We start from the raw sequence: 25,544 nt of genomic DNA on the forward strand, positions 1-25,544 counted from the left end.
CCGGTCTACCGGACGACGGTGCGCGGCGGCAACAATGTCGTTATAACGATTTTCGTATCGGATCCGTTCGGGTCCGCGCACGCACTGCGCGCACGCCGCACGCGCACCGCACGCGCTCCGGTGGAAATCGATCGATGGCCGCCGCCGCCGGCCACGGACGGGCAACGGGTCCCCAGGGACACGGCGTGCGCTCGACACGGTCCGCCGTAACCCTTAACGACGGCTAGGGATGCCCGGGGCGAAGCGTTATACCGGCATCGCCGTTGCCGGCGGCGCCCGTCAAGGTCGCTGCGCGGAAAAATTACCTTTCATTACACGAGTATACCTACACACGTACACGCACGTGGCACGTGTGCTCGCTCGGATCGGCGGTGCAGGCGGACAATCGTCGTCGTCGGCTGTGCCTACGACCCGTACCCAGCGTGTGAACGCGCGCGACGAAAGGGGCAGGTCCCGGAGGGGTATTTTTACAAAAAACTTTTTCGAGGCCTAGACACGACCTACCTTCAAACGGATTTCGTCCGCTGCGCGTGCAATCATATTTCATTCATAAAAAAAAAAAAAAAAAAACGAAATCCTTCCGATTCGTTCGTTCTTTTGTTTTTCTAACGGTTACTTTTATCCGATTCACGATATAGGTAGCGGTTCCGATTTCATCGCGTACAACGTTCTGTTATACGGGTTTCTTTTAAGACGTCTTCGACGAAAATTACGACAGTTTTTTTTTTATTCACGATAGAGATAGGTACGCCCTCCGTGTCACGTTTGAATAGAAAAACGCATAGGGGTGCATGAGTACAATGGCATTTTTTATATTTACAACTATAATGGTTGTTTTTTTTTTTTATTTACATATTCTCACCAATTTTTTTAGTGATATATGATTTTGAAAAGATATATTTGGATTCGATGTAAATATATAAATATAGCACCTAACCGAATTATTTACAGTTATTGGATTTCGGATGCCGATTTTTATTGGATTTTGGATGCCGATTTCCCAACCGGGAATTCATTATTTTTTCTACTACACTCAAAGCAGTTATACACGTTCTACCAGAGGTTTAGACTTCCTATAAAATATTTCGATACATCCTTTGATGTTAAGATTACTTTTATGATAATATGATTTGTATAATATGTTGTACGGATAATTCGATAACGTCCCAGTATCCAAAAAAAATCTACCTTATCACGCATCCCCAAAATAAAAAATAAAAATAATCGCGCCTTCAATGAATAAATTTGAACCATATTTTTTATTTTTTTAATATAATCGGATTATTGTCGATCTAAAAATAAATATACGGTCGTATATTATAAAATGTAAATATTTGCTTTGGTCCTCCCTCAATAAGTGCTTGTACCTCTCAAGGGAAACGTGCCTCACAGTTTTGGAAACCGCTGATACTTATAATATATTACGGTAATTAATAGTTCCTTTGCCGATGCTATCTTGACAATGTGTTTATTTAAAATTAATTGAGTTCGTATAATAAAACTTGTTGAAACGTAGATTCGATTTGATGATTTAAAATATTGAATGAACCGTTCATTCGCGCTTATAAAATCAATTTAAATATTTATATGTAAATATAAAGTGTTAACATTTTGGATGTTGACGGGGAAGAGCTACTTTATAATGGATCACTCGTGTACAATGAAATTTTCCTTACATTTTACATATTCCACGATAAGTGTTGATTCGACGTAGCGTATCTACAATTTTCATTCATGCAGTGGGCTCTCAATTTGAATTTTGTTTACTCATCATACCTTTCGTTGTCAACGCAATCCGGTCGCCCGTGGCATCTTACAATATTATCATATTCACACACACACACACACACACACACATATACACACACAGGAACGAGTATATACGTATGCATGTAAATAGTAATATATTAACAGTAACTCAATGAGAATGTTGTTAGGAATATTATATTAGAACTGTGAGAAGTGCTTATAAATTCATACTCGTTGCAAATATAGAGTTAAATCTGTAACTTACCTTTATATTAACAATATCAAATATTTATTGCTCATTTATGTAGCGGTTTTTACAAAAAATATATTCAAAGTAATTAATGCATTTTTATAATACGGTATGAATTATGAATAATATTGTTTGTTTTAATATTTTTAATATTAAAGAAAATTTGTATATTTTAAAGGCAAAAAGTGAAGTAATTATTTTTATCATTTTTATCTCAAGACAAAAACGATTATATTTATCATATATATTATAATTCATTATAAATATTGAACGATATGTTTTTAATTATTTTAAATTAATCTACATTTTTTTAATTAAGAATTAATTTGCTTCATTTTGTACACGTTCTATTTTCAGATCTCTTCTATTTTTAATTGTTACAGATAAATGTTTTTTTTTTTTTTTTTTTTATTAAGAAAATATTACAATCTGTATAATTAATTCAATTAGTAAACTTTTATCATACAATGTTTACAAGGCATGAGTACATGATAGAAGAAGGAGTCCATTGATACCACTTCAATGGTAAATGTTAAAAATATTACTTTTGGAGTAGGATTATTACCTTGTAGATCCCATCGAGTATACTTCACGTATCGGATATTACAATCACATCATGTTAATGTGTTCTATAATTTTATAATGTACCAAGTAGGTGTTATTTATTATATCATTCTTATTTATAACACATTTAATATCGTAAATATTATAAATTGACCTTCGTAGTTAGAAGAAGAATAATAATGAGATTTGAATTTAAACTTTTATCTTACGAAAAACCAGAAAAAAATTTTATACTGTGAATAAATAAACAAAACTCGTTACTTTTAAGGAAAAATCTTTCAATAATGTTCATATGTTACTGGGAATATAGTTCTCAGCCTAACCAGTTTCCCGCATTTCATGTCGTCTCGATGAACACAAATTATAATATATAACGAAAACTATAGCGAACTATAGCGGACGGCTTTTAATTTATCTATTTTAATTATCAACGATCATCTTTTTGTATAGAATTCATGTACTAGAACAGCTAATCTATTAAAACAGAACATAATCGGTAAAACGGGATCGGCTGCTTGCCGTTATATCTACGTCGGGATAATAGGATGAACCCGGATATTTAATTAAAGTTAATCGAAATAAACTTCGGACGATCGTTCATTTCGATCAAAAATCACGTTACATAATTTTGTGTAAATTATAAATAAAGGCCGTGTTATAATTATATTGTGTGCGTAGTAATTAAACGTTATATTGAATCGGAGGCTTTGGTTGACACTTTAAAACAAACACCGCGGTTGACATACACGGCGCGGGGGACATTCGAGTAGGGTCCGAAATACAAATAATGGATCGAGTATATGTTGTCATTTATAATGGCTTTTTGGTACCGAAAATTACAGACGCTTAAAATCAATGTGCAGCGCGCAACTCGCAATCCGGCCGGCCTATCGGCTGTCTTCGCGCTCGCAGCGGACGGGAGACCGGACTACTGGAATTGCGTTGAGACCTCTCGTGCACTCACCCATAACGTGTAGCAGATTCGTCTCGTCCGGATGGTGGTTATTTTTACCGCAACAGGTAAACAAAAATATATATTATTACCCTTAATACTAGTACGCTTCAAGCGATTCAAAACTTATTCAATTGAAATTATTCAATACTTGTTGCATACGCGCGTAATATTAAACCACTATTTTTTATTTTTTATTTTAATTTTTTAATATTTATATGAACATTTTTTACAAACGTTGTGTAAACCCATATTGACCATTAGACGTAAGCCATATAATATTTAAGAAAGTATACCTGTAAAGGTAGTAGTATTATGTATTATCGGTATTATGTACCGTACGTATGTGAGTCTCTGGAGATTTGAGGATCAGATTTACATTTCCATATTAATTTTTATAAAATGTATACCCAACAAATATGTGACACACAAAACTACATTATTTATGGAACTTTCCTGTATTATAAGTTATACATTTAATTTGATTTTTTTTTTTTTTTTTCTATGATTTTCTAATGGTTTGTAATGTCTGTAATTGTTGTTTTACCTTTTCAAATGACATATTAGTATCAATAAAGTTAATCCAATGAGCACTTACATACTATAGTAAAGGAATACTTGCATAGTTTACGTGCAATTAAATTTAAAATTACAGAATGGAGTTTTGATCCACGTCAAGTATATATATATATATATGTGTTTGTTAATATTATTATTATTATTATTGTATAGTATTATAAAAATTTAAGTATAAGATATTGTTAATATACCTGATACTAAATTACATTATAGAAAATAAGGTAATAAAATTACAAATATGCAAGAGCGTAAAATATCAAGTGATAATGAGAACGCATAATTTGATGTATTTGCTAATCATTATCTTAGAGTTTGAAAATTAAAACCAAAAAATTATTTTTATCTGTTACAACCCGTTATGGGGTGGAAGTTGATTAATAACATGTTATAAATTTAACACTTAAATTTCAACAATAAACTTAAAATTAATTATTGAAATTATTTATGTCATTCGACGATCTATAGGTGACACAATTAGAAGTGTGCTTGGGAGTGCTTAGGACTTCCAAATTTCACATAAGCACTCCATAATTTTTTATAGTATATTTACATTTTTATTAGTTACCTACATCGTGTATATCATTTGGTGATACATTTCTTTGTAAATGTTTCTTTTTCAATATTATAATACGGATGGATAGAATCAGAACAATGTATAAAATATTGTTTATATTAAGATTAAGAAAATATGTAGTTATAATTTATTAATTAAGGACCGTTGAAGAGGAACAATAGACGATATTACTCTATAACAATTAGGCTAAAAGGTTCATCGATTGTCTAATAAATGGAAAAATCCCTTTAAAAATGAAAAATGCCTAAGCAATTGTTGTTAATACGAAACGATTATAACAATTGCATTTTACTGTATGTATGTATGTATTTCATGTATGCTCATAAACGTCTCAATGTGTAATATCCACAGTATAATCCGGAATATCAATGTGTTTCCTGCAGCCGACAAAAATAAAATAATTACAGTCTGCGAATGTGAAACAAAAAAACGTTAATCAATTTAAATCAACCAAATCAATATTTTCTGATCTTAATTTAATTCGTATAACTTATAAAGTATAAACTGTAACATAAATTACCATATCAGGACTATTCGATTTCGGTATAGGTTATTTTATAATTGACATTCGATCGAGAGATTATACGTCTTACTTAACATATGCACTGAAACAAAACAAAGTAAATATTCCAATACAATTTATAAAACATTTAACAGCCATAGAAAATTCACATATATTGAACGTTATGTTTTAAGTTTATTTGAAAAAGTAATTCTCTACTCAATTGTTATGATTTTTCTACGAAATATTACGATTACGGCGACGACAAAGTTGCATTTTATTAATATTTGTCAAACGTTTTTTGGAACTAGAGCCCAGAAACCTTTGTATCTTTTTATTGTTTACACAAAAAATTCACTAGAAAAACTGCAAATATGAATTATATACACTAGCGAATTCAAAATTGAAAATTTATAATGCATATTTTCGCATACGCTGAAGTTTTATACACATGGAAACACATTTCAAAGTAAAATCGTATTTTACTGCGTATTTATTTTTTTAAATTTTCCAGAATAAATGATACATATTTCATAAAAATATTGAACTTTAAACCAAATGTGTTTATTGAAAATATATATATATATATATATTAAATTCATATTCAAATAGTTTTAAGTTTACGGAAATGCGCTAAAAGCCAGAAGAATTAAATTATTATAAATGTGTTGTAGAGAATGGTCTTCACCGAGCCAAAAATTGTTTAAATGTTTTTATTACTGTATGTAATAAAAAAAATACAAAAATATACTATTCTTAATAATTTAAGGAGTATAATATTATTACATTAATTAGTAAAATATGATTAAATTAATAGTATGTTGTGTTATCTAATTAATAGGTATATGTAAATAATATACAATATCTATATAATATACATATATATATAAAGTAAGAAGTCCTAACAGATTAATATAATCAACGCAAAGCTTAAACTATGATAGTTAGCGACTTGCAATTTTCAGGGTATATTTATACTATAGTAAACGAGGTGGGTGTAAAATAAGAAAGGATTTTGAATAATTTTGATTTTAAGAGAACAAATTCAATTTAAATTAATTTAAATTAAGAAATGGGTAAAAACCAAAATGTAAGTAGGTAGCTGGATTTTTAAAGCTTTTTTTTTCTAGATGCCGTCTTATGGCTCTATGTCATATGACATGTAGCTATATTTTGATGACGAATACACATCTATTTCAATGTGGCGTCTATCTATTATATCTTATTATCGTTAATTAACACGTTAAGTGCGTTACCTAATTTACGGAATTAAGTGTAAAATTATAAATACAATTTTTTATTATTTGATAAAATTTAAAAATAATTTAACTCCAACATTCATATAAAAACAATTGAAATAACATCTTAATATATATATATATAGACAATTATACTTAAGTATAAAAACAAACGATAAAATTATTATAAAATCACTCTATCAAATCGTTAATCAATTACTTAAAATCTATTACGTAATAAGATTTAAAATTTTTATCATAATATATAACAATTAATAGTAATTTTGTTATTAGATTATTTATATCAAAATTGAATACTAGGTTTTAAGATATCATTTTTAAGCAATTTATTTTAACATTTAAAGTAATTTTATTATTAAATAATTTAAATAAAAATTATACATGTATGAACGCAATCTATATTCCAGTTACAGTTAAATTATTATTCATTTAATAATATTAAAATATTATATATTATAATAATGAAACTAGGCCACATCAATTATACATTAAATTAGTTACAATAATAATGAATTAGTCATAATCATTTAATGTGTTTGATAAATATTTTATTTACCATTAAATAAGAGCAATGGCAATCGCACGTCGGAATCTATAAAAGATCTTTAACGCATTGTAAAAGATGTTAAACCGAGTGAAGTCTTACTAACAAGTGACAAGTTCTGTGAAATAGAATCACGTTACTGAGCACGATTTACAGGCAGACTAAGCTTCGACCAACGACAGTAACATTAATAAAGTGCGATTGTGATTATATATAATTCGACGAATCAAGAAAAAGTTGTACATTTTATTTTTAATTGATTTTAATTGACCCAAATTTACATATTTTCTCACTATGTGAAATTTCATATATTAAACACGCAAATACTTGAAAAACTTTTCAAGTTTGTTTACTTGCATAAATAAAGGTAAATTAAAATTAATATATAAAATTAAGGTAAGAAGATTTGGGATAAGTGGTAGGATTAGTAAATACTCTTCATCATTAATTATTTCACGCTTTATATCTGAATTCACCCCAGTTTTTCTTAATTCATAATAGAACACATATTATATCCTTCTAATAGACAGTTTAAAGAATTTTAGAATCCTATCTCTTGTAATAATTATTAATCTAAGCCACAACATTTTAGCTTGCGTTTTGTTATCCGATTATGCAATCAACAATACGAGGTTAATTTATCCATTATATAATAATACATTTAATGATTATAACTAACTTATTATTATTATTATTAATTTAGTGCATAATTGTGTGACCAATTTTGATGTAGCTCTGGTGTGGTTTTAGAAAATTGTTGTAGAACTTCAAATTCGGTAAGTTCTTTATGCTAACATTTATTATAGAAAATATATTAAAACATTTCTCCGTTATGATTGATCTTAAATACGTTTCAATGTTGAAAATGTTCTTTCTGGCCAGTTTTATAAAGTACTAGAGTAAAAATATTTGAATACAGTTATTCAAATACTTTTCATGTGTACAGATAGGTATTATAAAAAAAATATTCAGACATAGAATTTTAAATACATTTATTGAATATTTGTTTTTAAAATCATAATACTTTTTTTATAAATTTTATTTCAATCTTATTATATTAAAATAATAAATTAATTTACCATTTATTTATTTATATTATATTAATAAGATTTATCAACCATTTATTCGGATCGTTTAAATATAATCAACGTTTATATTATGGTATATTATAAAAATTTGTACGGACCTATTCCAGAAGGTTCCTATTATACCAGAACCTGAGAACCCTATTTATTGCCTACTACATTATACACTCTATTATGACTTTTATATACTACATGACTACCCATATCAATTATCAATTTCATAACAAAATTGGAAATTCGTTTTATTTTTATTTTCCAATTATATTTTAATTAAAATTTATGGCCTATAGAAACTTTGAACTATAATATTTTAAAAAAATTTTTATGATTAAAAGGTAAACAACGTTAAATTATTTTTTAAGTATTTGAAAGTATCTATGAATACATTTTTTAAGTACCTGTATTTGTACTTGAATATTTTTTTTGTCAAGTATTCAAATTAGTAACATCAGTTAAGTTTTAATCATACACATATAAGTACATGGACTAGGGTTATAAATTATAATAATTAGGTAAACACCTGATTACAATTTTAAGCACGGTTATCTACACAGACATGACCGTGATTTTAAAAAACTATCTTACATTGTGGGTAAATATAAAAACAAATAATAATAAACATAGGCGATGGGGGAGGTCTTCAGCCCGTTAGCTCCTCCCTCTGCGTGAACAACTGACTGGTATATATGTATACGAATCGTAGCTTCTAAATGTTACAATATTGATATTATAAAAATTATTAAAATTGACTGCGTTATTAGTGATATGATATTATTGTTTTTCTATAGATAGCCAATCAGCCGATTAGACAGTGGTTTAGCTACAATAATTCTCAAACGTTTATTCATTCACACATACGCGCACAATTACAGCACACCGGATAGACCGCTTCCGCTTTGTCACGCGGTGGCTACGCCATTGAAGTCAAACAAACAACTTCCCGGGTGTTAATTTCCATCGCCGAACAACGTGGACGACAAAATCTAATTATACTTTGATGCTCAAAAATCAGTTTATGAAGACTGCGACATATAAGTAGGTGGTATACATATATCACGCGCGTATAAAGTTCACCGTAGATCGCACCCGCTTCCCCCACGCACCGTGTCGTGTTCGGTGTAGAGCGTACGAGACTCACCGGGGGTGACACGCCGCGTGCGCAACGCGGCACGCTAAGAAGATAAAAGCAAATACGAACACTTCGCTTCTACCAACACTTACGGAACGCGACCTTAAGTAGTTTTGAATAATTGAAACAAAACGACACCGAACTCGTAACCGTCGAAAAACTTTATTACGAAAACATATATAACAAATAAGTATATAAATACAGTAAACGCGGAATCGACAAGTCGCGCGCCCGATATAAAAATGAGACGAACCGATAGACGCAGGGACCGTGATCGGTCGAGCAGGCGTATGGGGGCGGGCTTCGACCCCAGGCTGCTGGAAATGAAGATCTCCGACCAGGAGTACGCGATGGTGAACACGTTCAAGAATCACAAGCCGGGGCGAAAGGTGCCGGGCGACGGCAACTGCGGGCTGCACTCGCTGTGCCAGGTGCTGTACGACGACAGAGTGGCCGCGACGCCCAGCGTGATGCTGTACTGCATATTCTTCATTTTCGAGCTGCACGACTACCCGGACTACTGGTGGTCGGACGAGGAGCTGGCCGTGATCGCGGACTACTTCGGCTACGACACGTACATCTACAACCAGGCGAACCACACTGGCATCGTGTTCGGCCGGGGCGATCGGTCACCCATGGTCCTGTACAGCGTAGAGAGCAACACGCACTGGATGCCGGGCACCAGGGCCCGCAGACCGTCCGACTCGTACATTCCCATCCAGTTCACCGTCATCGAGAACGTGACCGACGTGCTGACCATCGGGCAGATCAACGAACGCCTCAAGAGGTACCTGAGCAACGGCGGCCGCTCCCGTCGCTCCCGCCGCTCCAGCCTCGTGGACGCGGCCAGGGGCAGGAGCCTGGGCGCCAAGATCAAGACCGCGGTGATGGACAAGCTGGACAAGGTGTGCACCTGGGCGAACTGCGGCGATACGGGTTACAGCAAGATATTAAAGCAGTCCGAGACCATGGCGCGCGGCGGCAGCATGGGGAGGATAATGCTGCGGAACGCCGAGAATATGGCCCGGTCGTTGTTAACTGGCTTCTGCATCGGTAACAAAAAAAAGCGCGGTGGCCGCGACCGCGCCGCGTTGTCCCTCATCCCGATCGGCCCGTGCAGCTCGGACACCGAGACCGGGTCCGACCGCGAGCAACACTACGAGCACGATGACGGCCAAGTGGACCGCGATGGTTCGTCCTCCAACGAGGCGGACGTGGACGAACCGGTGGAGTCGGAGAGCGATGTGGAAGTGGTGTACGGTCGAGCGGACGAGGGCAGAGTGTACGTGAGGAAACGCGCGGTCCCGTTGCCGTCGACATCTGATTCGGACGAGGATTTGGTCGGGGCGGAACGTGAAACGTTGTGCAACGGACAGCATTCTCCGTCGGCCTCCAGCTATGAGTAAGACACGAATAATACGTACGATATACTGCTTCGATCGTTGTAGTGTTTGGCACATACCGCCAATAATTGCGTTTAGATTTTCTAGGAAACTCCGTCGGCTTTGGTTGTTATTGATAAATACTAGTTTAACGTTTAGACTTTAGCTGAAATGCACCTACTCGAGTGTATGCTTTTACGTAATTTCAATATGTGTGCTTTACGATTAATAATTCCAAACGCTTCTACTTCAGTGATCTAATGCACCCGGGGGGATACGGTATAATATTATTTCACCCCTTTACACGAGCACGTCCTGATCATCGACACCGTAAACGAAAGAAAATCACGGTGCGAGTTCCTAAAACTGGTCTCGGTCACATCGTTATTAATTTTTACAGTTGAACCGAAAGCGTAAATTTTTTTTTTTTTTTGTTCGTTACCGTTTTCAAGTCCCTTTATCTGTGTATTATACTAAAATATATCTATATACTTAATTTTAAAAATTTAAGACATTTTTTCCGTGGAGAAGGGGGGGGATAAATATATACGGTCCTATGTCTGAATTAGGAACTGAAGTAGTAGATAGTTTTGGATAGTTTTCAAATATAGTTATAATTTTTTCTTCGTTGGTTTTCGTGATGATTTTACATAACTGTTAGTACTCATTCAAGTAATATATAAATATAAATGTTTAGTTTACATATAATATAATAACTGATAACATTTCCCTGAAATATAATTTAACTATACAAAGAGTAATCTAGTGCGACAATGTAACATTTTAATACATTATAAAACATTCTCTGTGTTGGATCAATTAAAATCAAATGACTACATAAAAATAAAACATTTTAACAATGGACCGGCTATGAGTGAGTTGCGGCCCTGCGTGTCGTTTGCGATGTTGGAGATCCGACCCGACAATATTTTAACTCTAGGTTAGTTGCGGCCTGAGTAATTATCATTACCTATATACCTGTGACATAAAAATGCATAGCTAAATGCAGTGGTGGTTTTTAAAATTTATTCTGAGGGCCCTTTGGTATTATCTTAAAATATGTTAAACCACTTAATGTTTAACCTATTAATCATTTATTAGTTATAATTTAATTCTTATTTTTTTAAATGTAATGATTATAAACGAATAAATAAATAACATAGCGTTTTATCCTCGAGCGTCACGAGCGAATAATATTTTACAGTTTAAAATCGGGACCTAGAGGGTCTAGATCCCCTATAGCCCCCCCCCCCCTTCCATGAAACCGCCACTGATTAAAGATGTAAAAAACAAAAAAAATGCGTGATAAAGAAACGTTTATTAAAGAATATAGATGACAAAGAGCGAGCTAAAATAATTAGAAAATTTTGATTAAGTAAAATCATTAAGTTTTAAATTTTTGCCAAAACAATAATTATAAAAAATAAATAAATAAAAAACGACAAAACAATATTATTTTTACGAATCCTTTTATTTTTTAATACTATTGTATTATATATTAAAAACAATAATACAATATTATTTATTCGAACATTTGAAATGTTATATTATATTATAATTAATTTTATTCCTGACAAATTTGATTAATTTTATTTGAATATTTATAAAATATTTGTAAAATACGTAATATTGTTAATTAATTTAAATAAATTACCTTAAATATTTTTTTCAATATATATTTTTTTTTTATGGTATACATTATTGTGTGGTCGTAGTCCATACCTCCTTCTAATAAACCCAGGCCGCAACTTGTATTTCATTAAAATAATTGGGCTGCAATTCACAAAAACCGAATGTACCTAATCAAAGTAAAAAAATTTAAAATAACGATCGTTTAAAAAAAGTATTTCGAATAAACAAAATTCAATGTTCAAAATAACTCAATCGGAATACTCTACTCAGACATATGCAATAAATGCGCTTAACTACATTATGTAGTCACAGATAAATCAACAGGGAAATCGGAATTTAATACACTTAAGACACAATCAATTATCAATTTATATTATATGATATGAATTATAATAATTGTATACATTTTAAAGTTAATGTTTTGTATACATTTTTCATGATGGTGCAACGCAGAGTAGATAGTTATCTAAATTTTTTCGGATTTCCAATAAACAATAAAACAACATTTTACCCAATTAAAGGATTAAAGAATAAATTTTAAATATAAAACGATAATACGACAGAAAATATCTTGTATTTTATTGGATTGTAAGAGAAACCGTTTCGAAATCCATAGGTAACAAAATCGTTGCAAATGTTTTTTTTTTTTATTTATTTATTTCAAAAATAGTATCAGCTCATTTACAATGAAATTAGTTTTATATATGTTTATATTTGACATTGATCGTATATATACATATATATATATAAAGGTACAATAACCACGAAAATCACAATAATAAAAAAGTAAACATATTTATTGTTATAATCTCATACATTTTTAAACAAATTATACCATTATACAGATTTCACATCCTCATAATTATAAATTCGTTTAAAAATATTTGTATATTTTCAACTGGATAAAAAATACTAAGAATATTTGATGATGATTGATAAATACTCAAACTATTAAATAAAAGATCCGCGTACTGATAGTAATACGATTTATGATATATGCGATATACCTATATGTTATATACGTTTACCATGTTAAAAAGTAGCACAGTGACAAGATAGATTATATTTAACTTTATAAATATTTTATTATATCTGTTGTAGTGGTGTTATAATATTTATACTCAAACGTGTCGAAAACCGAATTTTTTTTTCCTTATCATGAATATTACAATTGTCAATGAATCTTTTTTGAATAATAACATTTAACGCGTTGTTAATCATTAAATCGGCCGAAATAACTTCGATTCGAAGTCAAAGGAAATCCGTGATCATGGAGTCTGAGTTTTTCATAACATTTTGTAATTAAGCAACAATCAAAGAAAAAATGGGATGTACCCCTAAATATTAAAAAACTACAATACGCTTATATACATTATACATACATAATGTAGAGAAGTGGGACCACTCGTGTTTATGTAAAATAGTTTTAAAACGAAAAATCTCACATTTTTTTCGATTTTCATTTATCTCAAATTACCTATTCTAAAAATGAACCGAAATAAAATTCCCTAAAAAAAGTTAATATTATGAACTGAAATTAATTTTTTATATCGCAACATATTAGCTAGTCTGAATGAGATAAATTTATACCTAGCCAAAGGTGTGGGATAAAGGGTAACTGAGAAATCTATTATTATACATTATAATCAATTACGACACAGGCGAATATGAAATAAAATTAAATAATATTTTTAATATAAATAATATATCAATCAATGTAGGAATGTTTTTCAAAAATATTAAATGCATCCATAATTTTACCGTTAAAAAAAAAAAAAAAACTAATACTTATCTGCTTTCCTATCTACTTTCATGCCCATCGTTATTTGAAATAATTTCATGCAGAACTATTTTTAAAATTTAAATGAAACAAAAGGTAACATTACTAATTAATATTGTCAGTATTTTTCAAACCAAATATTTGAACATTTTAATTTGTAATCATTACTTAAAAAAATCATTCAGTGCTGTGAGTAAAGCAAAACATCAATTACATACTAATCTATTGATAATTAATACATTTTCAAAATTCTAATAAAATACCAGTATGTTATAAGTATGTAACATCAATCATTTATAATTTAGCTTTAAAAATTCTAAGAATATATCTGAATGTTTTTAATATATGTGCACATTAATATATAATATATAATATATAATAGGTAATATATTATATGATAAGTATTAACCATTATATAATATTATTAAAAACTTAAACATTTGAAATTTATACTACTCAAAAACAATATATGATTAGTAGGTATACAATATACTCATTAAGTTATGCTTTAATGATAATTATTAATTAATTATCAATGATGAGTTATCAAAATTAAAATTAAAAACCAACCACACATTTGTTATATGTAAACTGAATTATACTTTTAGATATTATTTTAATCATATAAGTCTTATCTATTGTTTATAGTATCTGAAAATCTAAACTAGTAATTATTATACATTTTTAGTATTTTATGTTGGTCATCGATATAAATTATATGTTTCATTATCATTTATAAGTAGGTAATCAAAATTATTATAAGATACCTATCATATGTTATAATTGTTTAGTTATTCACACTTTGACAGTTGTATTAGTAATATATGTTGTGTTCTTAATATATCTACATATTATCAATACTTAAATAAATACATTTTTGCATTGTTTACCTCGTAAAAGTAATATTAGTTGTTTGTATGCTATACTCAGAGTCATAGGTTAAAATTTAACCTAACAATTAATAATTATTTAATAATTATTAATTGTTAGATAGGTATTCAAAATTAAAATGAAATATATTTTATATATTTATTATTGATTCACATTCATCAGTAAAGAAAACGTAATTATCTGCAAATAATTTAAGGTAAGCCAGTTTATTATTTAGAAGAAAAATTTCAGTACTTGAAGTTGAAGATAATTCATGGAAAATAGATCTTATTTAGTTATTGTATTAAGTCAGTGTGCCATTTAAATATTACAAATAAACGTAATCATTTTTTTTTATGTAGAATCAAAATGATGTTGTTTAGATATAAATAAAGTAATTCTTTGAGTATTTTTTTTTTAACCATGTTAAATAACTAGAAGTTTAGATTATAAAATATACTTAACAATTCAATTTAGTGTTTGGTTAGAATAAGTTTATAATATTAGTAATTTTTTTTTTTTTAGTATAGAATTGTTTGAATGTATTATTAATAAAACTATTTATGCACTTATAATTAAATTATTTTATTGTAGTTTGTTCATTCAACAGTCTCTTCATAGTCTTCATTAAGACCAACTCATCAATTTAATAGTATTAACTAGATTGTGCAATTATAAAATGAGCTTTTAATCGAGCCAAAAATATTTATTATTTTCATTATTATAATTAGTCAGACATTAATAGTTTATTTTGATGTTTAAAAATTGTAGTTTTAGAATACCTCAGTATTTAATATTTAAAACACAATGTTTAAAAATCAATTATCCATTCTAATTTATTAAATATGATATATAGTATCTTATTAATAAATAAATTATATCGTATACCAGGGGTATACATATACCTATTATTATTTTTTAAAAGTTATATTGGAAATTTTGAATATTTTTAGGGCCCATCAAAATTTAAATGAAATATTTTTAACATATTATAATGCAAACAATTTTTTGACAAATTATATATTTGGTGATCACTGCCATATATTTTATTTTATTATATTATACGTTAACAATTTAACAGTATTGTACTATAAACTTAATTATATTGTGATTAGGAAAAATATAAATAAAATTATCTGTATTACATTCATTACTAAAACAATCAGTCACTAAATCATTAATTGAGATACACTTAAAATTATTGAATTTACAATATAATATTAATAAAACAATAACAATTGAATGCGTAAATAATATTATAGAAATTTGTCTTTGCAATAAATCAAAAATAATGAGTTGTAAATAATATTATAGAAATTTGTCTTTGTAATAAATCAAAAATAATGATTACTTGATTATAACTAAAAATAAAAACAACTAGCAATAATTATTTCACACTATAAAAAATTAAGAGAGTAATAGAATAAAATCCAATGAATTATGAAATGGAACAGTCAACATCAGTTAGTCCAAGGGATGCTTCCAAGATTGAAGCGATTGCTCTGATAATATATGACATGGTTCCATAGCTACCACTAGGAGCACTGTCATAGAAATGTTGACAAATATATGACGCTCCTCCACATAGGAGTGTACCAGATTGAGTCATTTCTTTATGCATTTTCGCACAACAGAGAGTAGCATCTCCATTAACAGCCATCTGTTTTTAAACAAGTATATGTTAATTTACAAAAACTAAAAATTAAGGGAGAAGGGTTAACTTCGTACCTGATCTTGTAGAAATAATTCGTTTGCTTTATGTACAAAATCTTCAATTGTTATAATTTCTTGGGAGGGCCTTGGTGAAATTTCATTTTCAGCATACAATGCAAATATCATCAACGTTTCAACTATCAATTGCCGATACTCTGGATGTGGGATCCAGTTCAATACAGTTTCTACAGCTAATGCGAATTTCAATTCGCCAGAAGTCATCTAAGATAAGTAAAATTTAATTATTAGATATTAGATAAATAATCAAAAATATTGAATACAAATATATACCTCTTGAGTAAGATTTTGCGATAAAAGTTTTCCATCAATTGCTATTCCACAACACTGGATAAGGGAAATAATTAATTAAAACAAAAATATTTTTTATGCTGAATTATTTATACTTTTTCCAAGATAATCCAAACACGTTTATAAAATTCTCGAGGAACTCTGTTTAGTGCTCCATCTAAACGCCTGCGACGTAACCATTGGCCTTGTCGATCACTTTCCAGTACTTCATTACTCACATCTACCTTGTCAGCTAATAAAAGCCCTCCAATTTGGCTTTTCTAATGTTTAAAATAAGTATTACTTAAAATTTAAGTAAATTAATACTAGGTAAATAATTACCTTGCTGACATGGCTTGACTTGTAACTAATTACTGAAAAATTACCTCGTCCGACTAAAATTACATTTTATTAAATTAACTATTATAGTTGCATTTGAAGTATAAAATCATATAATTTACCACTACTCAATATAAATTCCTTTCCACTCATGATATGGTGTAGTAAATTTTTCATTTCAAACGGTGATAAATTAAATAAATGTTCAGAACCTTCTTCTCCCGAACAGTTTAGCGTTCTAGATAATTCACCAGCCATAACTTGAATGATTAAACCAACACGAAGTCTTAACATTTCCAAAAACAGCTGTGGTTCGGTTCGTACGAACATAGCTAAATAAACTAAAAGTTCCTAAATGTTTTTTGTAGAGAATTGATGGGATTAGTATTTTTCTAAATTTTTCATTGACCCAATCAATACTTGTGTTAACATAGCTGTACTCTCATCATCTCCATACGCATCGTGAATTACTTGTCGAAGTTCACCTTCAGGTAATGGTGTTGATATTGTATGTTCATTAAATGGGGGCATACCGATAGTTACCTTAAATAAAAAATATTAAAATTTATTGTACATAATGAGATAATGTTATATTTATAAGGATTTAATTATCATAAGAGTGTAATTGTAAAAGTATTAGTAATTTGGAAATAAATTGTTTAAAGCGATATATCATTTTTTTTTATTATTTTACCTGTTTTTGGCGAACCAAAAGATCTGTTAAAGCCTTGGCTAAATCTTCCACGCGCTTTCCTAACATGCCTGCTGTATGTCTGACTAATCCCCAAAGATTTTGTTGACATGCTTTTTCATAAAGTAACTTTAACAAGTCTTTAACTAAAACTGGTTTACCATCCTCTTTCATTCCTATAGTAAGATGATTAATTAAACATCATTAACTAATCTAATTTTGTTAAATTATATTTTCAACTACCTGTATCATATTCTAAACCATATGTATCTACTAAGTATTGTAAAATATCTCCTTTTTCTTCTAATAAGTCTGACTCACTTAACATGGACAAAATGCCTTCTAATTCGGCTTCAGCATACAACAATTCTGAACTTGCCCTAATTTTATGTTATTTATTAATTAATTATTCATTTTATCTCAAGAAACATAATAAATGCAACCAATATAAAAATTACTTAAATCGACTATGAAGTCGTGGTCGATGATGTTCTTTTTTAGCTGTCACCAATGAATTATTTTCAGGAGATGGACTTCTTTGTTCCAATACATTTAAAGCAGTTTGTGTTTCAGCTACTTGAACACGCCGTTCTTCGGCTATTTATAATATAATAGGTAATAAGAAATATAAATAAAACTATTAAAATTCAATAACTATATAATATCATTACCATCGAGCATAAAAGATCTTGTTTTTTTAATAGCTCCTTTGACAGACATTTTTCGTTTTACTTTCGTGTTTTTATTAGGCATACGTGTCAGTAGAGTAGATTGATTTGTAAAACTTTTGACAATATGTTGATCTAAGTATTGCTCAACTTCCGTATTAAGTTCTAAAAATCAAAAGTTAAGAATTATAATAAGATAAATACAGATTGTTAATAATTACTAACTATATGGCATTCCAATTTCTTGACTACCTAAGAAACTAAGATTCGTAACACAAGAAGTACTAAGGAAGCCATTGAGGTTACCCAATGTTACTCTGAAAATAAAATACAATATTAATATGTTATAAACTTAAAAATATATATCATATATTACCGAGTTCCATTAATGTAACCACTTTTTAATTTTTTTATTGTTGTTATCATAGCTAGTGGAATTTTACCTTGATCTATAAAAAAGGAATAAGTATGTAAATATTTCAAATAAATAAGTCTGACAGTAATTTAATAAATATTAATTACTAATTGATTAAGCCATGCAAAACAAACAAGACAAAAATAACGTTTGAGATCTTTATAATTTATGAAGTACCAATCATTTTTATAAAGTATTTGTTTTAAAAAATAATTTACACCGAATAATATAGATATTTCTGTATATATTATACACATTGACCTTACCTACAAAATCAGAAGAAGCAATTATAGTGTATGTTGGACGACCTAACATATGCTTCCAACTCATTGTCAAAAATGCTAAGTCCATCATTATATTGTTTGCTAATAATTCGATATCATTGCCCATATAATATTGATCCAAATCAAGTGTCTACTGAAAAATAATACCTAATGATAGCACTAATTTTTTGACTAAATAGTAAATATACAAATCAAAATTTAAAATGAAACATTTTTAAATATTTTATCTTATGAAGGTCAACCCAAAAATAAAAATATTAACCTTTCAAATAAAAATATAATAGTAATAATACTTTTATAATAAAAAAATTAAACCATAACTTAACTAAAATTATAAACTATTAAAATTGGATACAAAATTTAGAATAACTACAGTTGATTCTATATATTTTTTTAGCTGTATCAATATTTGAAAATAAGTATACATTTTTTAGAGCAATGTGGATAAAAAAGTAAAAAATATATTCAGTAATAACTGATAATCCAACTTAATCATTTTAAGATTATTAATTCAAAATTAAATTTTAATTTTAACAAAATCTTTCATTTGCTTAATCATTAATTTTAGTTTTTATGTTAAACTAGAAAATAACCAAACAAAAATCATAATAATAAACAATTAAAACTAAAGATAAAATATTAATTAAAAATGTAGTTACTATTATTGATCAGTTGTTTAATATACTAATATACTATAAATTATTACATTATACTACAATAATAAAGTATTATACATAATTTGTTAGTAGTTTTTTTTAAAAAATTAAATCAAAACTCGAACTGTATTAATTAATTATATATAGTTACTTTTGTACTTTTTTAGTATACTTTTTATAATTTAATGTTAACACAATGAAATACTTTCAAATAATTAAAAACAATAAATACCATAATGAAGTTTTTTTATTACAATAACAACTGTGGGCCGGCCTAATAAATTTTGCCAACTAGATTTTAAGAAGTTAATTTCGTTCTTAAATAAATCTATCATCAAATTATTGTCAGATGCAATGTAATATCGATGGCGATCTGTAATCTGTATATTGACATTATTTAGGACATTTTAAATTTAATACTTTATCAAGATAAATAAATTTCAAACAATTTAAAAAGTTGAATATACTCTTAAAAATAATGATATTATTAATAAATTTCAATGATAAAATAAACATTTTTTAGACTACCTAATATTATACAAAAATTAAAATTATAATATATTATAAATTAATTTACTATTTTTATATTATTAATTACTTAAGTATTAAAAATAAATACAAATATTCACACTTGGAAAGATTTTTTTTCGTACCTGTGGTGTGAAGGCAAATATTCGATCTTGTAGAGTGTACAATTTGCTGGTACTTAAAATTCCTACATCACGTGATTTTCGTCCAGACAGTCCAAGTTTTTCATTTCGACCTATAGACAAAGATAATACAAACAAAGAGAATATGAAAGCCTATAATTTTTCTACAGTTCAATATATGGTATACTTTGAATGAATAATTGAAGGTTAGAAACAATTCGATAAATAAGAACTGATCACTACATATTACAACAAAAATAGAGTCTACAGAACTAATAAACATCAAAAATTAAATAAATAATAAGCATTCATCAGAACAATGCTACTAATTTAAAATATATAAATATTGCATACTATCAAATCAAAATGATAAGTAAATTAAACATAAAATTTTCATAAAAAAAAAAAAAAAAATAAAAAAAATAGTGAAATAAATATAAGATAATGTGATTGATAAAAAAAAAAAAGTCTAAAGTAATAAATAACTTACCCAAGTATGTATAAAGATGACTAAGAACGGTTGATGGTTGAACTTCAATAGGTGAAACCTCACTTATAGTTTGAACAACAATATCATGTTGAAGAAGTAAATCACGAATAGTATTGTCTTCTGCCAAAACAACAACTTGTACAACAACATCTGGTTTTTTTTCTAAACAAAGTCTTCTATTTAGTGGATCTAATTCACCCACAGCAAGAAAGTTCTAAATAAAAAAAATTGATATTTGATAAAGTTAAGTATAGTTATAATTTATTAAGAATAAGTTTTTTACTTCTTGTAAAAGTTTTCCAAGCATATAAAGGGATTGTGCCCATAGAAAAGGACATCTTCCTAATGCTACTCGACTTTGACTACCTGGATTTTCAATTTCTGCTTTTATATTTTCATTTTTGAGTGCATACAATTCAGGAACTAATTTTATATTTTCTTCAGAATTAATCATTACCTAGAATGTATTTATATTCATATGTATGATTTACAATATTTAAATATATAATTATTATTCTTACCTTTTCTAAAGCATCAACATATTGATTAGCAGTCTCCATGTCGTTTTGAAAACAATAATCTAATATAAGATAGCAATAAAATAGTGGCCATTCACATTCAATTTTTTCGAACACTCTCAGTTCATGAAGATCATAATGAAGTCTATTAGGATCCTGACAAGATGCATATGTTATTTCTAGATAAATATTCTTAAACTAATTTAGCTATACTTCACGTGGAGTTTTATGGCCATCTCTTAAAAATCGTTTGCAACCATATTTTCCCATCAAATTTGAAACAATAGCATTTCTTGTAAGCTGAATCAACTGTGGATCATCAACTGAAAAAGCTGGAAAACTAATAATTGACAAGAGGCTACTGTCTAATTCTTTTGAATTTGATTCTCTGGGTAACATCGACTAAAAAAAATCTTTATATTAGAAATGTAACAAGGTATCTCAAAGTTAAAATAATAAAAAAAAGACATAGAATTAATTTAGGCTGGTCTAAAATCAAAATACAAGTATAATAAATGAGAAACATAGAAAAAAAGAAAATGGACTGTTGAAGTGGAGATTTAAAGAATTTGACGTCAGTAAGAGGTAATAGGCATTTTTAATCTAAAAAATTAACACCGTATGGATGGAAAAGAAAAGTTTAAAAAGAAAAATGGCAAAGAATCTGTAATTACTAACTTGTAACACTGCATGACATTTTTGTGCTTCATCAGACAGTATATGTATTACTGAAAATGGTCCACCTCGAGCTCCAAATAAATCCAAATCATTCATAGCTTCCAGGGCAGCTTTGGCCATTCCTATACTACTGGCATTAAGTTCAGGCAGACCATGATTTGATTTATCACCACGTTCCCACACACCATAATCCTACAATTGATATACAAAATAGTATAAAATACAATTTTATTATCATTTAAGGAGTAGAAATTTAACTTACAGGTATACAATATGCTGACTCAATATAAAATACTAAGTTCTGAACAAAAGACACTTCATCCAAGTTGAAAACAATTTGAAGACCTAAAATAGAATAAATAAAATAAATATTACAATTTATATCACAAAATTATTATTAAAATTGATTAATAATCAATGATTTTTTTGTAGAAACAATATCTTTAAAATTATTTCAGTTTCTAAGTGTTATCAAACTTTAAAAACTAATAACTTAGTAAAGTACTAAAAATTTACAATTTCAATTTTGTTTAAAATGTTTATTCTTATGATAAAAATTAACTTTTTAATAGTTAAAATGTAAAAATTACCTGATGCTGTCATCTGCGCCAATATAAGCAAATACAATGATATAGCATCAATTTGTAAATGTCCCCATTCATTATCACTTACAACTGTTTGACCAGTTGATGAACTATATTTAGCATGCAATGAATGTAGAGGATTTTGTGAAACTTTAAATAACTCAATTTTATCTTTTTGCTGCATCATAGCCATTAACAATCCACGCATTAATTTAACACAACTCTGAAAATAATGTACAAGTTTTATTATTTTTCATTAAATTTAATATGATGTTGCAGTTAAAATAAGTAATAGTTTAACTTTTAAACAAATACAATTTAATTAAATAATATATACATTTCTTTAAAAACCAAATAAGTAATAATGTAGCCTACAACTAAAAAAAAACCTATTTGTTACTAAAATATAATCAATTACCAAATATACAATAAATTATATTTTAGTTTTAATTAACTCTCAATATTATTGATGATAGTTGATATATTTAAAATGATTGTGACACATAATTTTAGGATTAATTATTATAACTATTGTTATTATATAATAAAAATTGCATTGCAAACAAAATAAATTTGTCTATGAAAATAATATTTATCATACTTCATAATTATAGGTGTACAAGCAATCACAATAAACATTTAAGTACCTGTTCAAGTTCATAAGTTTTTGCACGATCTTCATCCATATCGGCCATTTTTTTACAAGCCATTGATAAACCCCATACAGCTAAAACTGTATACACATTGTCTCGGATCCATGCATGTGAATCGGTAGGGCTAGCTGGAAATAGGCCAGTAACTGGATTCTATAAAATTTAATTGAATATTAACTAACATAGAAATTTATTTAAAATAATATACTTATTCTCGTTAATCACAAAACAAATTCTTAATAGGTACCTACATTGAATCTTTTTTTAATTTAAATATTATTAAAATTTATTATACTAATAGAAAATTAAATAAGTTAGTATATATATATATATATATATATATATAAGATTTAAGGAAACTACATTTTTTAATTCAAACAAAATTAAAAATTATTTACAAATGTTAATTTAAATTTATAAATACTTTTTTCAAAGTTTTGCACTACTTTTGATGATAAAATTACAACTATATAACAATTACTAATTATTTATTTTTATAGCATCTGAATGTTTTGTAAACTGATAATTTGACAACAGCAGGATAAATGACGTGTTGGTCAACAAATGTCAATCATTGTTTAAAAGATGAAATAATATAATTTCAGGTTTACCGATAAACGGTTAAACATTTAGAGTAACAGCTATAGCTGTAGCAGTACTGTTCTCACAATCATTACAGGTGGACACTGAAAGGTGATACAATGATGATGATCATGATGACGACAACACTCAAAGTAACTTATATAAAATAAAATATTCATCTTATTCTGTACCGTCACCATTTATTAACCTGACCGTTGCTGAAAGTTACTCACTTGATGGCACAGTATGATGTTGTGGACCACTTTGTGATAGTACTCCAGCCGTTGACCGGCGCTGCTCGTGTTTTTCATTTTCGACATGGCTGGACGAAGGCCGCAAAGGTCGCATTAGTCGCGGCGGCGCAAGCTCGTCGTCAGAGCGAACGTTAAACGGTGGCGCGACGGCCGGTATCCAACTCGCCCACGAAAAGAACTCCAGACGGCGGGTCGAAGTCGGATGAAGTCGAACGACGTTTGCGATTGTACCACCGCCGAGAGCCGGAAAATCAAATGTTACGGGCGACGACGGCGTCGGTAAATGTCGGGAGATGGAGAGCGAAACGATAACGGACGGGAGGGCGGAACGCGAGAGCGTGACGTAATTGGTTTTCTTCTATTTATAATAACCGTCCGGGAGCTTTACGGTCAGCTCCTCCGCTCGCGGCCGCCCGAACGGACGAAGCGGACACGCAAATGGCGGTACCGTCTCATGCGCGTTCCGTAAACCGATTTGCGAATATCGTTTGCGTTCGCCGTTCGTTTCGGGTCTCCGCGTGCTCCGAACCGGCAACAATTATTATTGTTATGCATAGTTCGTATTGTTCACCAAACCGCAGTACAGATTACGTCCTTCAACGATAAAAACGTAATCTGTGTTCATTACTATTATTATTATTACAATTCTCGTCGGCGGCGGCGTTATCTCGTCACGTGTCCAGCGGGTGATTGCACGTACGCGGCGCTTATCACGCGGTTCATCGGTCAGCCCAACGGTCGTGCAAATAATGCTTAACAATCGATGGGCGACAGATCGGTACTGACGTACGGCGTAAACAAATAATTCGATCCGCGGCACAGGCGGACATTTGGTTGAATTTTTTTTTTGGGGAGGGGCTATAATAATTCAATGTAAAATAACCCGCAGGGGCTTCGCCCCCCACACCCCTTCCCATACACAAGTAAAACTTATTACCATTAAAAATATAGATATGTTTAAATAGTATTAAAAAAAAAAAAAACACTAAATAACGCATATTTAAAAATAATTAATATTTTATTTTAATGACAAATAACTGTTTGCATTAGCAAAGATACTTAAAATATCATCGCTTTTTATATTTTTCGATACATCTTTTTCAATATATAGCATTGAAAGATTGCTGAACCTATCTTGTACCAACAATGTCCTTAACCAAGTTTTTATTTTTTCATTGCACTGAAACTTCTTTCGCAAGTAGCTAAACTATGTAATTGGTGTTGTTAATG

The 25,544-nt window shown here is 29.3% G+C and overlaps 1 protein-coding gene across 2 annotated transcripts; it reads right to left on the bottom strand.

The window, feature by feature from the left end:
- Positions 1–16,197: 16,197 nt before the first annotated feature.
- LOC112692958 (probable phosphorylase b kinase regulatory subunit alpha) lies at positions 16,198–24,956 on the bottom strand. 2 transcript variants are annotated; one of them, XM_025567796.1, is made up of 24 exons: positions 24,294–24,956; positions 23,473–23,631; positions 22,832–23,048; positions 22,504–22,586; positions 22,242–22,433; positions 21,777–21,965; positions 21,567–21,719; positions 21,329–21,502; positions 21,046–21,259; positions 20,559–20,668; positions 20,138–20,285; positions 18,927–18,999; positions 18,776–18,867; positions 18,554–18,715; positions 18,341–18,479; positions 18,126–18,262; positions 17,886–18,058; positions 17,612–17,734; positions 17,314–17,542; positions 17,195–17,247; positions 16,969–17,133; positions 16,856–16,909; positions 16,580–16,786; positions 16,198–16,511 (listed from the first exon to the last, which is right to left on the bottom strand). In XM_025567796.1, the coding sequence occupies exons 1-24, from the start codon at positions 24,378–24,380 to the stop codon at positions 16,290–16,292; spliced, it is 3,555 nt and encodes a 1,184-aa protein (XP_025423581.1). In that variant the 5' UTR covers positions 24,381–24,956; the 3' UTR covers positions 16,198–16,289. The 2 variants fall into 2 exon arrangements, with proteins under 2 accessions (XP_025423581.1, XP_025423580.1); XM_025567795.1 differs by lacking the exon at positions 20,138–20,285 and adding an exon at positions 19,232–19,379 and having other exon boundaries at positions 24,294–24,380.
- Between the last annotated feature and the right edge of the window lie 588 nt (positions 24,957–25,544).

The sequence above is a fragment of the Sipha flava genome, unplaced genomic scaffold (genome assembly GCF_003268045.1).
Source record: "Sipha flava isolate LNK unplaced genomic scaffold, YSA_version1 79_pilon_pilon, whole genome shotgun sequence".
Taxonomy (NCBI): Eukaryota; Metazoa; Arthropoda; class Insecta; order Hemiptera; family Aphididae; genus Sipha; species Sipha flava.